This window comes from Acinonyx jubatus, chromosome E2 (genome assembly GCF_027475565.1).
Source record: "Acinonyx jubatus isolate Ajub_Pintada_27869175 chromosome E2, VMU_Ajub_asm_v1.0, whole genome shotgun sequence".
NCBI lineage: Eukaryota > Metazoa > Chordata > Mammalia > Carnivora > Felidae > Acinonyx > Acinonyx jubatus.
Window position 1 is genome coordinate 9,510,632 of NC_069396.1, and position 15,306 is coordinate 9,525,937.

At 43.7% G+C, this 15,306-nt stretch overlaps 1 protein-coding gene across 1 annotated transcript in view; it reads right to left on the minus strand.

Moving 5' to 3' along the window:
• Positions 1 to 3,521: 3,521 nt before the first annotated feature.
• Positions 3,522 to 15,306, minus strand: part of WWOX (WW domain containing oxidoreductase) — a 308,278-nt gene continuing 296,493 nt past the window's right edge. The window contains exon 8 of the mRNA XM_027076510.2: positions 3,522 to 13,492. Within this exon, the coding sequence (XP_026932311.2) occupies positions 13,177 to 13,492 (316 nt within the window). The 3' untranslated portion in view covers positions 3,522 to 13,176. The remainder of the gene's footprint in view (positions 13,493 to 15,306) is intronic.

Consider the following 15,306-nt stretch of genomic DNA (forward strand, 5'->3'; position numbering starts at 1 on the left):
TGTTTGTTTCAGACACACACACGCACGCACACACACACGCATGTAATACACAAAGATACACACACACGTATATACGTCGGGATACATGCACTGGGTTGTGACATAAAAATCTTTCGTGGTAATCAAAAAAGGTTTGAGGGGCTCTGGGGTGGCTCAGTTGGTTAAGCATCCGATTTCGGCTCAGCTCACGATCTCACAGTCTGTGAGTTTGAGACCTGCATCAGGCTCTGTGCTGACAGCTCAGAACCTGAAGCCCTCTTCAGATTCTCTGTCTCGCTCTCTCGCTGCCTCTCTGCCACTCTGCCACTCACCCTCTCTCTGTCTCCCTGTCTCTCTGTCTCTGTCTCTCTCAAAAATAAACATTAAAACAAAACAAAACAAAACAAAACAGGTTTGAAAGACAATGTTCTGGAGCACCAACAGGACATGTTGACCCATCCTTTACAACCTGCCTGGCCACCACACAGTAAAGGCAAGCGTTTCAAAATCATCCAAATGTTTGGAAGTTCGTAAAAGAAACAGAAAGCAACAGCCTCAGAGACCAATCCCGGATAACTGAGAAACCCTAGAATGTCGGAACAGACTTGCAGAGGAATTTCTTAGGTATTAGCTGCGAAATGAATACCAGTCGTTTATCAAATCAATAACATACACTTCTGGATGAACTAACCATCACAAAGACTCACTGAGAAAAACTGCACGTGGTGAGACTGAGATGTGCCTGATCTAAAAGTGTGGTTTGGTGGGAATACCCGACCCAAAAATCTCATGAGACAAAAGCTGTAAAACTCGGCGTGTGCAAAAAGCAGATGATGACATCTTCACTGTACAATGTATCTAGGGGTGTGGGGAAAGGTCCTGGTGAAAAGGAGTTTAGTAAAATAAAAAAATTTTTAAAGCAACACCTTAAGTATCTGTATCAAGTTTAAAAAGTTGATCAAGATATTTAATTGACTTAATGGAATTTATCCTGTATTAGACTCTCATGGGAAAAAAAATTGGTCATTGTTAATATAATTCTGATTAAAATGTTTTATTCATAAATACGGAGTTAAAGAAAAAGTCTCGGGATCAAAAGAGCAGGCTGAAATAGTTGGTTTTATCTCCCCCTGCCCCCAAGCAGATTTTCTAAGTGTACGTGGCTATCTGCATGATATAATGAACCCATTTGTTGAGTACTTAGTGTCTACAAATGTCCACATACACTGTGATTGATAGCTAGCTTTTGTTGTTTTTAGAAACCATCCTGAATGAACTGAATACGAGATAAATACATTTTTCACAAAGATATTTAAGATAAGAACAGCTGACTGAAAAATAATAATGGGCAAAGGAGAAAGAGAATAATCAAGAAATAGAAAGAAAAAGACGAAAGAAGAAGTAAATGTATATCAGGTCCTTGAAGAACTGTGATTGCATGCATATACATGTGTGTACACACACGTGTGACTAGACACATACATGTGTGACTAGAAGTCTTGCCATCTGGGCAGCTGGTATACTCCTTGACAGAAAACAATATCTAGCATCATATAAATCATATGAGGGAAAAAAAAAGTGGAAATAAAAGCGAAAGCTCCCCCCAAATTCCAAACGCAGGATGGTTTTATTAAAAGATACATTTTGTTGGAGCTCCTGGGTGGCACAGTGGGTTATGTGTCCGACTTCAGCTCGGGTCATGGTGTCACGGTTGATGAGCTCGAGCCCCACGTCAGGCTCTGTGCTGACAGCTCGGAGCCTGGAGCCTGCTTCCGATTCTGTGTCTCCCTCTCCCTCTGCCACTCCCCTGCTCACGTTCTCTCTCTCTCTCTCTCTCTCTCTCTCTCTCTCTCTCTCTCTCTCAAAAATAAATAAACATTAAAAAAATTTTTTTTAGATTCTGTTTTTTAAGTTCTGCAAAGGGTATTGCATCACCTCTTCTGTTGAATGTGGACAATTCAGAAATATGCCCCAAAGTGCAGACCAAGATGAAGTGCTTTTGGCCTTGTATTATTAACAGATTTAATATGATACGCCTGTACTTCAACCTACATCACTTTAGTAATTCATAGTTGATCTGCTTCCAAAAACGGATTTAAGGTGACCCAAAGAAAGAAAAGGCACAGAACAAGAGGAACAAAATGTAGAGCCACTAAAAACCAGAGGAAGTTGATACGCTCACCGTTAGCATTAATAGGGCTTGAAAAGGCACAGAATTGGATGAGCAGCTCCAGCAATACGCTACAATTTCATTACCAAGCAGAAGAGAGAACGGTAGGTGCTCAGGGGCTCTCCCTGGGATTCAGAGTTCAAGGGCATTCCTCAACAGTGTGGTACAGCTTCACGTGTTTTGGGGTCAAATAAGAGACAATATCCCTGACAGTAGCTTCTTGTGTGTCCTCAGAAATCAGTAAACCCCAAGAAAGTTCACATTAACAAGCAGGACACAAGAAAACCAGTATTTCTTGAGGGTCTACTCTATGCCCCAGGGTTGAGTGATGACTTAATCCACAAACAACCCAAAGATGTGGGAACGATTTTCTCCATTCCAAAGAGAAAAAGGAAACCTGACGTCCAGAGAGGTCATGTGATTTGCCCACTACAAGGAAGGGCTGAAGCTCAGAGCCCTGCGTGTTCAACGTCAAAGGCGTGGCCTTTGTGCTTACATTGCGATGCGTTTCTCTTCCACAAGATAGATGAACACGCTCTTCTCAGGTCCTACAGACCTTATACGGCTGGTAGCGAATGGCAGGAAATAAATGAGTGGACACATGGGAGGTGCTTAGAACAGGTGAGTCCTGATAAATCAGAGCAGTGGTTTTGTGGTTATTAGGTTTTTTTCCTCTAGATTCACAGAGCATACACTTATCCAGGGAAAACTCACAGCAAATCTCTCAAATACAAAGAATACATTTCAAACCTTAACGTTAGAGACTTAACAAGGCAGCGTGTCAGTGGTGCACATGGCAAAGGTAAGCTTTTTTTTGCTCTGGATGAGAAAGACCTCCACTCCGGGTTCAAATATGACTCCGACAGAGCCTTGAGTCTGGCAGGGAGACAAAATGACACTGGAAGATGTGGCACGCAAACCGCTACAGAGAACAGGCCCTTCTGGGTCTGGGATATAGGAATTTGGTATGTTCCCCTACATTTCATCCACAAGGAACATGCCGGCTCATTCCTAATGGTTTTAACAGAGTGCACGAAGACAGAAGAAATCTATATTATTTTCATGACTGGATACATTCCAGAATCTAATTCTTTTGAAATACGTTGTAATTTTTTTTTTCTTTTAAACATCTTCTTAATGCCTTCTTTATAGGACATGTACTCAGAGTTAATGCTGAGATGTTAGGCCCACAAATTTCATTACGTGGTCATTTATGGTTATAGAGAGTCAACAAAGACACAAGTGACACGTAACACACCCAAAAGCCAACAGGAGATGCTACGCTCTAAGAAGGAAAAACAGACTTATTGTATTCACCTGCCGAGGAATATTAAAATATCAAAAAAAAAATTTAAGTTCCCGGGTTTTACAGTTGTTTTTTTTTTTTCTTTCTTCTGAAGAGTGAGAATACTAAGAAAACATTGTGCAGGTCTCAGTAGTTGATACACAGTATTTTTTTTGGATCTGGCGAATATACTTTTTATAACTTTTCTGTGAAAGGAGGGACCTTCTAGCTCAGATTACTTGGACACTCTTACTGTTTATTCTTCCCTTTTTTGAGCAGTCAGAAGAGATTTCTCTCAGTACTTCAAATAAATAACATATCCAGCTGAACAAACACCATACATTCCCGTGGATTACTTTGGCTTCTTAAAGAATATTTCACTTTCTTTTTTTTTTTTCAAAATGTAAATGATTAAAGAGACCCCATCCTATGAAACTTGGAGATGAAATGTCTCAAGCGGTGTAGAAGGCAGTATGTGGCGAAACAAAAGCCCCATCTTAGTAAAAAAAAAAAAAAAAGAGAAAAAAAGCATGATATTTCACAGGGGAATATTAGAATATTACTAAGATATTTTACTTATTATACTTTCTAAAGGAGAGGTTTTATAACATGAACACATTCAAAATCAATCTCTACAATATTTTCTGAAAACAGCAAAATGAAAGTGCTTCTTCCCCTTACATTGCTGCTGAAAAAAATAATAATAATAAACCCCAAAACCAAAACAACAAATCCTAGAGACTATACATAGACTGTAACAAGAATAATATTCTACGTGGACTTTGAAATGATCGCTGAATTTTATCTAGCTTTATGGCTTTAAAAAAAAAAAAAGTCCAAGTTCTCTGGCCAATTTTTGAAACTTGAATCAAAACTCGGCAACACACGTTTCTTTAGGAAGAAAATTTGGGCCATCGATTAACACGGCCCCCTCTACTAAAGAAGCAAGAAAATAAATACTTGACTTTTGGAAACATAATCCACACGTTTCTTTATTTTTTCCATAAGCTCTCTTATTAAAAGACTAAATCTTATCTCCCACCATGAGGCAGAAATGCATAAATATATAAAAAAACAAAGTGGGGGCATCTGGTACCTCTTGCAGCCCAGAAAGAGGGAAGAAGACAAGAACGTAGAAAGGACCCGAGCAGAACAGCAAGGCAGACAGAAGCGTGTCAGTAAGGACTGCCATGGCACAAGGCCAGGAAATAGCGAAGCCTGGAAGCAAATCTGTCACCAAAAGGCACTGGAAAAAACCAACGAAACTGGACTTGTAAAGTGTGACAGCCTCACAGTGCTCCCTGCCTCCCGGTCTCCACGCCGCGGTGAAATCCTCTCTCTGTGAATGCGGGTCCCACCCAGGGACTTGCTTCTAACAAACAGAACGGGCAAAAGTAGTGAGGTGTCACTTCTGTGGTAAGGTTGCAAAGGACTGGGACTTCATCACGCTGACAGACTGTTTCCTCCTCGGCTTCCGCGCTCTGATGAAACAAGCTGCCACGGTGGGGAGGCCTGGGCAGCAAGGAAGGGAGAAAGAGGCGTCCAGCGCATGGCCAGGGAGGAACCAGAGAGTCCCCAGTCTACTGGGCCACAGGGAGCTGAATCCTGCAAACCAGCACGGGACCCTGGAAGTGGACCCCTCTCCAGATGAGCCTTGAGACGGTTTCAATCTGGCTCACCCAGGAAGTGTGGTCTGGGAGCCAACCCGGAAGCAGGCAGCCCCGTGAAGCCATGCCCCGGGTTCCAAACCCACAGAAACCGGGACGGAAGAAGATGGGGTGTCATATTTATAAAAGTGCACAGGCTGAGACAGGTGCTTGTGGGGGGAAAAAGATCACCTACACTAGGTCAGCTTATACCCAGATTCAAACCTCGTGTCCCTGCACTGTGCTTTACTCAGCTCTGGGGAGGCTAGGTAGGTCTGCATTTCTGACGGTCTCACCTCAGGTTCATGACAATGAAGTGAGATGCAGTTAGCTTTCCCGCAAGTCTGGACCTGTGGGGTCTTCTGGGCCGGTCATTCCCAAGGGCAGGCCCAGGATTTTCAAGAACAACACAGCAGTGACACCATCAGGAGTTTTCCTGAAGTCAAACGTTGTCCACTGTGAGGTCTGCTTTTGGGTCCACAATTGGGTCCTGTTTATACTTTTTGGCGTTAAAATACCCATTCCTTAAAAAACGATGCTGATAGTCAATGGTGGTGGGTTTGTTTTTCATGTTTTCGGGATAAAAAGGTACGAACCTACCTTAGTATCCCTTTCTTACTTCCTTTCAGATTATACCCGTTCTCTAAAATCCGTAAACCACATAAGCCATGGGACTAATTTGACTAATCTGGTCAACTGACTCATTTTACAGATGACACAACTGAGGCGCAGAGAGGGCAAATGATGTGCTCAGAGACACACGATTGTCTGATGACAGCAAACTCTAAGATGGGGCATTAAGTGAGACAAGGCACATAAAGAATTAAGACCCAGAGCCTGGAGCCTGGCCCCGAGTACCTTTGCATGTGACACGACCACCGGAACTGATTTTCTTAGTGTCTCAAGAAGGGGCGGGGGCAGGTGTGGGTTTCAGTTTCTCTACAACTCAGAACACGGGATCTGAGTTCTTTTCCTTGCTGCCAAAAACGCACATGAACCGCCCACCTCCCAAGGAACGATCCGCGCGTCCGGGGAGTGACACAGAAAACAACGTCCACAGAGGACACGTGGCAGAAGTGCTGTCACGGGGCCACGCAAGCTCCTGGCGTCTGTCTCATCGTGCTGGCCTCCGACGTCTACACTGCACTCCAGCCAAAACCCGCTGGAAAAAAGCATGAAATTGGAGAAAAGGAAACTGAGAGGGGAGGATCAAAGGCGGCACCACGGACTTAAAAGCAATGAAAGAGCTAGCGAGGGAGCGGGGATGAGGCCACGCGTGACCAAAACGCCAGCAGGGGTGCAGAAGAAAGGGAGGCGAGGAAGATAAAACTAGGGGACTTTCAAATCTTGGCTAAATGTTCATTAAATAATTTGTCACACATATTAAGGCCAGATCGTCACTCCCCCCCCTCCCCCCCCCGGAGTCCTCATTCGGGAACAAAGGCCTAACCAGACTTGAAACGCTGAAAAGCCAGGCGGAGAAGATGCCAGGAAGAGAGGCTGTGGCCTCACAGAGCCACGCGTACTTCCCTGGTCTTTGTCTTCAACAAGAAAGGGCTGATCTTCCCTCAAAGCTAAGTGTGCAGTTGGTGGCTTCAAACAGGCAGCCAGGAGGGCTTGCGATACGCACCACGGAAACCCGTCGGGTCCCGGCGGCCATTCTGAGTGTTCCTCGGGCTGGTGGGGGGTGTTTCTGTGCTCAGTGCTCGCGGGGGTATGAGACCTTCAGGAACAGACCCAGAGCCGTCACTGGGAGGACAGACATCGACTCGAGGGGAAGGGAAGGGACCCGTCACTCGCCCGAAGACATGATGATGACAATAATAAATATCTATTGAGCATCTAGCGTGTTCTGTGTGCTGTGTCGTCCTGCTCGTCAATTCTCAATGCGTGTCAGTTGTAACAGTGATATACCACTTAGTGTTTGTTGAGCATCGAGCACATTCTAGATGCGGCGTATTCCTAAGCTCCTTCAATTCTCAACAAGAACCCCTGAGGTAGGTCGAACGTTCCAGTTCATGAATCTCAATCAGCTTAGAAAATGTACCCAAGAGGTAAGGTGGGAGGGAGAGCCAGGGTCTCACCCAGCTTTACAGCCTCTTCCCCACGCCTTCCGGTTCTCTCCTTAGGGTTTCCCTCCACACACACCCCTTTGGAAGACCCCTTATCCGGCACTTGGCCGGGAGGCTGGGGGGCCTGGGTTCTGGTCCCAGCTCTCCTGCGTACTAGCTGTGGGATGCGGGCCGGCCCCCTAGCCTCATCCGCTACTCTATCTGCACATTGTGAACTGCGGTGCTCTGCCCTCCTCAGATAGAGTAATGATAAGGAATGCCTTAATGACTGTCATTCATTAAGCACCTAATCGTCTTTCATTTATTCACTTACAAATATTTACTGAGCATTTACTTTATGGACCAGGGATACAGTGGTGTGAATGCAAAAACAGCACAGATTATTTTTCTAAATTGTGTTTGTTTCCAGTGATCTGTAGGAGAATTTCTGGGCGTCCTTCATTCGTTCATTGGGCACATGTTTACGGAGGACTACTGCGTGTCAGACAGTATTCTGAGAACCAGCCCTTAGGAGGGCACAGAAAGGGAGTCTTGACCACATTCTGATCTAATGCTTCCTTGGGCTGTGATGTTTGGATTGAGCTTTGAAGGACGAGTAGAAAGTAACTAGACCTGGAGGAAAGGGAGGGTTTTAGACTAAAGGAAGTATGCTTCAGCATCCTCGAGAAGGAAGGAGAATGAGCTCTAATGAGATTGAGGTAAAGCTCGCCGCATAGAAGGGGACCAGACAAGGCCATGCTCCTTTCATTCAATTCTCACATGCTTTCACAGTGACCCCCTAAGAAAGACAGGATTCCCACCTGACAGATGAGAAAAACTAGAGGCACACTTATTCACCAGAGCCTGCTCAAAAGCCATCGTACCATCCATTTTCTCTGCCACCAATCTCACCTCCAACCCTAGAGACACAAAATGCCAGAAATGCACTTTCCCAGCCTCCCTTGCATCACGGCTATGGACAAGCGACTCCGAATCCTGGCCAGCGGGAGCTGAAGCAAAGTGCTACAGAAGACAGTTCTGAGATGGAATACTCTGAGATGGAATGTTCTCTTCCTTGATAAAGAAGGGAGGTATGCAAGGAGGAGTCCCATCCCTCCCATTCTGCCTTCAGACCTCATCATGTAGGACGCAATGGTTGCTGCTACAGCAGCCATCTTATAAGCATGAGGGAAAAGCTAACACAAGCACAAAGAAGCTGCCTAAAAGTAGCCAAACACACCCCTAACAGCCCCTGGATTTCTGGATACATGAGAAAAACAAACCAATATTATTCCAAAGATTTTTAATTGGGCAGTATTAACTCACAGCCCAAAACATGAACACTGATGTAGAATATGAACCTCACAAAGGATGCATCATTTCAAAGTTATATAATTACAAGAGGTGGAAACGTTGAGTTTTGAATACCGTCCTAATGGTTCTAAATGCTTTACTCTTTTTTGCTCTACCATATCCCTTGGGCTGTACCTTGAGCAAACACTGTTAACTTTCAAGCTCTGGACGGAATCAGAGGTGACTAATAAAACCAATGCCAATGATAATCCTGGAAAGCGAGCAGAACGTGTGAGATAGCGGCTATGTGACCTCAGCAGGAAGAGCACTGCCAACAGGTCCTCCTGTGGGGTTCTGCAGGAAAGGTCAAGTGCGGCCCAGCCACGGCGGGGTCGTAGGAGTTTAGTTTTCTAACATATCTGGACTGGCAAAAGCAAAGCAGCCAGAGAACTCAACCCTCACTCGGGAGTCCCCCAGCATTTACATTAGTGAGGAATATTGTGAAATTTCTACTTTGAAAACTTTATCTCCTCCTCCCAGCCCAGGAAAAGGCCCTTGCCTTCTCCTCCAATGCATGGGTAAAGATTCCAACGGGTCTTTGTCCTTGATAATATCTGGAGTGTAGTCAGCTGTAGGTATTTAAAAGTGGGGGGGGGGGGAGGAGAAGTATTTTTCTAAAACACTAATTTAAAGAACAAATCAACATCTATTATCTCCTTCATTATGTTTTAAATTATACAACTATAAATCACCCTGCGGCAGGTCGTTCAAGGGCAGAATTACCCAGCTTGGCTTTCGCGAAGGTTAGAAGAATGGCATCTTGTGCTTTTTCTAGTTATAATTTATAACTTTGCAACAGGACCGGTGGTGCAGATCCATCCATTAGCGGGGTGGCCGCACATCTGTTAAAACTCAGCCCAATGACTGCCTCTACACGGCCACAGAAAACGTAACTCAATCATTCCAGAAGTTCGACAAACTCGAGCCATTTTTTAATGTAAAATGATTTGAAAACGCAGCTCCCTAAAACATCTGCTAAGCTCCTGCTACCCTAACACATGATATTCTTTCTACCGTTACCTGCCAACATAAATATTTGGTCACACAAAACACCCTCAGAGGCACGTGACAGAGCTCAGCTTCAAATTTACATACCGATCCGCAAAGGGCTGGCTTGGACCTAGGAACTCGAGCTAATGTGTTGTTTACCAGAACTGAAAGTTTACGTGGGGCAAAAAAAGAAAAACCAAAAAAAAAAAAAAAAAAAAAAAAAGGCTGAGGGTTAAGTTCATGAAGGTACTCTCAAGCATTTTAAAAAGGAAACAATAACAGCACGAGGAGATCTACACAGTGGGGACGCTGTGGTGCATCAGACAAGGCAAATGTACTTGGGAGGAGCCGGTGAAGGGTCTCCAGGCAAGGTGGGTGAGTTCTCTGTGTTCCTTGACTACCAGGGAGGATAATCATTCTAGCATTGTGTGGAACCGTTGTGAGGAATTAAAGCATCACAGGGTCTGGACTAAGGTGCAAAGTCACATCCTACCTGGGGGCACAGCAGGAGTCTAAAGTCACCAAATGGCAACGATTGCCAATAGCCAAAATTGGAAATCTCTTCTATCACCCAATAATACAATAAGCCTGGTTTTGTGAATTAAGTTTCTTGGAGAAATACCAAGGTATGAGCACTTTATATATCCTTACAGTATATATTCATGCACACATATGCAAGATACAATTTTAGAGTATGTTAATTGCATAAAAGAAAGCTAGGGAGACAAGAAAATAATGTATAACATAGCCATGGTGGATGTGGCTTCATTATCAAAAAGCTCCCACCAAACTTTAAGATGTTTCAAGAGGAACTAGAGTCCTGCATATTTTTTAAACAATATTTTAAAACAATCCTATTCGCCGGACGCCTGGCTTGTTCAATAGGAAGAGCATGTGACTCTTAATTCGGGGGTTGTGAGTTCAAGCCCCACAATGGGTGTAAAGAGTACTTAAAAAAAATCCTATTCCCATTGGTATGAATTATTTTTATTTTTACACAAGTTGGAGGGAAAAGAAACAAACGCTTCCCCCACAGACTCCTCAAACACTTGGCCTACCCTCCAGACCTCAAGGGGACGCGGTGCCAAAGACACAGCCTTACCAGCAGGGGTCGCTGTGCTGAGATTAATCCCTATGAGTTTCTCATTAGTGATTATTATACTGCAGGCAGCCAAAATGGAAAAATTAATTAATTTCAAAGTGATAATGCATTTACAGCAACAATTAGAAATGTATAACTGTAAAAGGGCAACATTTAAAAGACAGATTACATTTAATAAAGTTGCACAAGAACATCCAATTGTAAAATTACTGATCTGCAACAATATTCCTTAAAGAGGCACTTAAAATAGCCTGACTCCATGAAGGGTGACCTAATTACTGTAACTAAAATCGCCGTAGTCACAGCAAGTCACAGCAAATAAAAAAGGGACGTTGATATTAGAATACTGCTGTTTAATACTTAAGGGAGCCAGCTACAGTGGAGAAGCAAAGGCAGGGCTTCCGAGCACAAGGGTGGGCTGTGCTTCTCCATTCCGTGACCTTGGGCAATGCGATGGGTACCCCAGCAACACTCATGTCAAAAGGAGACACTGTTGGAGTGACACGCAGACACATCAGTGCAGCACAAACGGCCCCCTGGCGATGAGGACGTTGCATTTATGCTAAGCTTCTTCGTGGGCATTGAGGAATCCAGCTTTCACAGGGGGTGACAACAGGGATGCGACTATGTGGCTTACGTCCAAAAACAAATGTGTGTTAAAAAAGGGAGAAGGACACTCCGCATCCACAAAACAAATGTCTTCTCATGACGGAAGTAGCGTCAAGCCCCGTACGGGAGGATAAAACACAAGGTGACCTTTCCAGTGAGCCTGGTCTGTCCGGCCAGTGACATAGCCCCATCATGCTGATATCTCTCCCGCATACACCCAGTCCACACACACACACAGTCCACATACACACAGTCCTAGATGTCTATGTTGTGAAGAAGCAACTGTCTGTGACTCTGACAAATTCATTCCCATTCCACGTCTTTATAAACCTAGCCAGAGAACTCTGATGGCCAAGAATACCACCGGACACCTAAATATATCAAAACACGACTAGAAAAAAGAATGTCCTAAAAATCTAAACCTACATACATACTTCATAGTCTTTATCATCTACATGCTTCTCCAAAAAAGTGCATCATGGCATAGAAAAGATGCTGTTTTTCAGTTACTGGGGGCCCAGAACATGGAAAGTTCATTCTACTATGGCTCCTGGGAGACCAGGTGTACGTGTCGGAGGCCAGACTCTCTTCATCTGGACACCCTTCCCACTTTGCCATTTGCCTTCTCCTTGGGCCCCTAGGGACAGAGACAGAGGTCCACCCAACTTCGTCCAGCAGACTCCGGTCTACGGACTCCTTTAGTTCTGTAATCTTTATATGCAACACAAACAATGACACTTCGGAAAATAATCCTCTCCAGAGGTAATATAAACAATAACAACAACCATCATAGCAGGAATACTACATGCCTGCTATCTAGGCACATTATTTAACCGTGCTTTCCAATCTTGCAGCTATGTAAACCTAAATCAATTAAGGTAAAATCCAATGACAAATTCAGCCTCTCGGTTGTATTTAGCCACTTTGCAAGGGCTCCAGAGCCACACATGGCAGGTGGCTACCACAGTGCACAGTCAGATGAAAGTCACCACAGAAATTCCAAACCCAATGTTATAAATGTCACACCCATTAGGGTCAATCCCCACAACAACCCGTATTGCCATTTTAAGTGTGAGTAATCAGGCTCAGAGTGGTTAGGTATCTGACCCACGGTTAAGTGGGAATGGCTGCTGCAGAAGAAGGCAGACTATTCAGAGGCCACACGATCATTTTCCCAGGATAACGAATTCACCTTGTGATACTCTCAGAAGCCAAAACGTGTTTGGACCTTTCTGAGGATTAGAGGTTAAGTCGGTTAACTGGAATAGTATTTGCATGCACTAATTTCAAGCGTTTTTAAAGGCCCGTGGTTTAGGAAAAAAACACCATACCAAATATACTGTGTAAAATCTGCATTGCTCATTTAAAAGACTTCCTATTAAAACGTTTTCATGGAAGAAGTTTCTAGATACGGAGGTTATACGACCATCGAGAATGCAAAAACTTCCTATTTACCTTTGTGAATGCTTCCGAATCTAACCACAAAAGTGTGATTCATCGAAAAGGACTCACCTTTGGGGAAGTAAAGAATAAAAGGCACTTGGGACCGACAAAAAGTTTTCCAGGTGAGGTTCACATCCATTAAAAGAAGAATTTAGAACATCAAATATAGATTCCCAACTGAAACAAAGGAATCACTTCGGCTGATAATTCAACAGTCACCAACCCATGTTTTTCACCTACTGACACAAAACACGGTTTTCAAGTACTATGCCTTCTGAGTAACAGCAATTAAAAAAAAAAAAAAAAACAGCATCAAAAGAAAGCAAAGCATCTCCACCAAGACTTCAAGCCATCCTTAACGCAATACTGGAAAAACCACGTTTCTATCCAGCCCTCCAAGACGCCTTGAGAGAAACAGCTATAATCTAAGTCAACTGAAATGTGTTCGAGAGCCCTGACTGATGGCTTTAACGGGCCCAAGGACGTGGCTGTCAAGACCAGACTCGGCACTACCGGAGGAGAGAAGCTGAAGAACACACGTGTGTCCATTAAGAGCGCACTGAAGGTGTCTGTGGCGGCGACAGAAGCCATTCACTTACCATGGACTTGGTGAAAGGCCTGGCCAACGTAAACAGCAGCGTGTACACCCACCAGTTACGATGAATGGACGAATACAACATGTTTCCAGGGTGCACGGCGTTCGACGTCACCCCACGCGGGGACAGGCGGCGGTGGAGCTCGTTGGAGAAGAGAATGTTGCACAGCTTAGACCGGTTGTAAGCCAGCATGGCCCAGTAGTCATTTTTAGATGGAGAAAGGCGGCTGAAGTCCAGTTTGCCCGAGGAATCATTAATATCTGTGAATCTAAACGACACAAAACAAAAAAAGATAGGAAGTATGACATGAAGCAGCCAATCTCTGACTCCTGATAACAATAGCGTTTTATTTTTATTAGAAGTCTGAGGACACCACCACAGAAGCAACTGAAAACTCAACTGGGCAAATGTAGAAACAAAGTCTCCCTTAGAAATGGACAATAGTGACTGGACACAATAAAACAACAGCATCCAAAGACAGACTACATAAGGGCCCAAACTCAGAAATGGGGCAATCTTAACACACTCAACTCCCCACACTCAGCTTCCAACGTGTATTTTTCAAAACCTTCAACAGGAAGTTCAAGGATAATTAAATTAAATGGAAAAGCATCTTAAATAAAGGGCTACAGCTTTTGGAAGCAGAAAGATATCACATTCCTAACCTTTGACGGGGCTTTCCTGGGTTATTTTAGCCAACGCTTGAGTCCTGTATATTTTCATTTGATCCTCCAAGTAAATATAGATGAGTCTTGCTGCCCCCAAGACTCTTTTCCAGATTAAAAATTAATGATTATAAAGGGGTTATAACCTTGGTGAGGTGCCATCAATAGACTTATACGTTTAAAAGATAAATGTAAACAAAGCCAGAATGAGTTCTGGCAGACTCTACTGTTTTTAAGTATACCCATGGCATAGAAATACACAAATCAAAGTAAGTAGTTGATGTTTTATAATTGGATCTGACGGAGTCATTAAACACCAGCTGTTTGTTTCTTTACTTTTTTCTTTCTTTCTTTCTTTCTTTCTTTCTTTCTTTCTTTCTTTCTTTCTTTCGAGTAACAGCAAAGTAGTGACTGCCCTAAAAGAAAAAAAGGATCATAACAAAAGGAATTTTCTGGAGGTTGATCTCATCCTTGTTAAAGACTCCTCATAGTTTCCTTCATTAAATTAACTCTGAGCATCTGCACCAAGTAATAAGGAAATATAAGGAGAGCACTCTGGGTGCTGGCTATAGAAACAAAAGCAAAAGGTAAAATGAAAATCATGTAATAATCTGGTTGTTCCTGGATATGAGCAGTTCAGGGTGAGCTACAAGGAAGGTAAAAGCAACCCAGGGACAGCTGAAATTCATATTCTCATGGAAATGAAATAGCCCTTCTCCAGGACTCAGTCAGTGACATCCAATTTCTAGTGTTAAATGACATCACCGCTCTAAAGTCATCAACAAGTCTGATGGCCAGAAATGTTATCACAGATGCAACAACAAGACCTTGAAACTAATTGTTGGCTGCCTGTTTCCAAGTCCCCAAACCGCAGGAAGTGCCCAGACTTGCGAGCTTAATCATCAAAAGCACTGGAACTTAGCGGGAAATTTGAAAATTTATGGGGGCCTTTTTCTGATTGCTATAATGGCTGCCGGCAGGGGCCGGGCATGGTAGACGTCCTGCAATGCAGACGGAGTCTTGCTCCATGAAGATCGTCCCACTGGACATTCATGCAGATCAAAAGCCCGTGTATAATTATCTGAGCCTACAGCCTGGCTGTGTTTTTCATATATTCAGTTTTGACATCCACTGCGTTTCCAAGACAGTACTCCTACAGCCACGTATATGAAGAATGAATGCGCTTTCAGATTTCATGGGTTTTGGGGGGAGGTGACGCTTGATTCCATGCCAGGAGTATTTCAGTCTGCAGTGCCACACCTGTTAATGGTCCGCATTTGTGAGTATCCCAATGGAGGTGACCGACGCACGGACACGCACATCTGATTACTTATCCTCCTTGTAGTCCTTCTCAAGTTAAGAAACATGCTATTTTGTTTCACATTTACTTTTTTCTTTCCATTACAGTTAAGCTAGC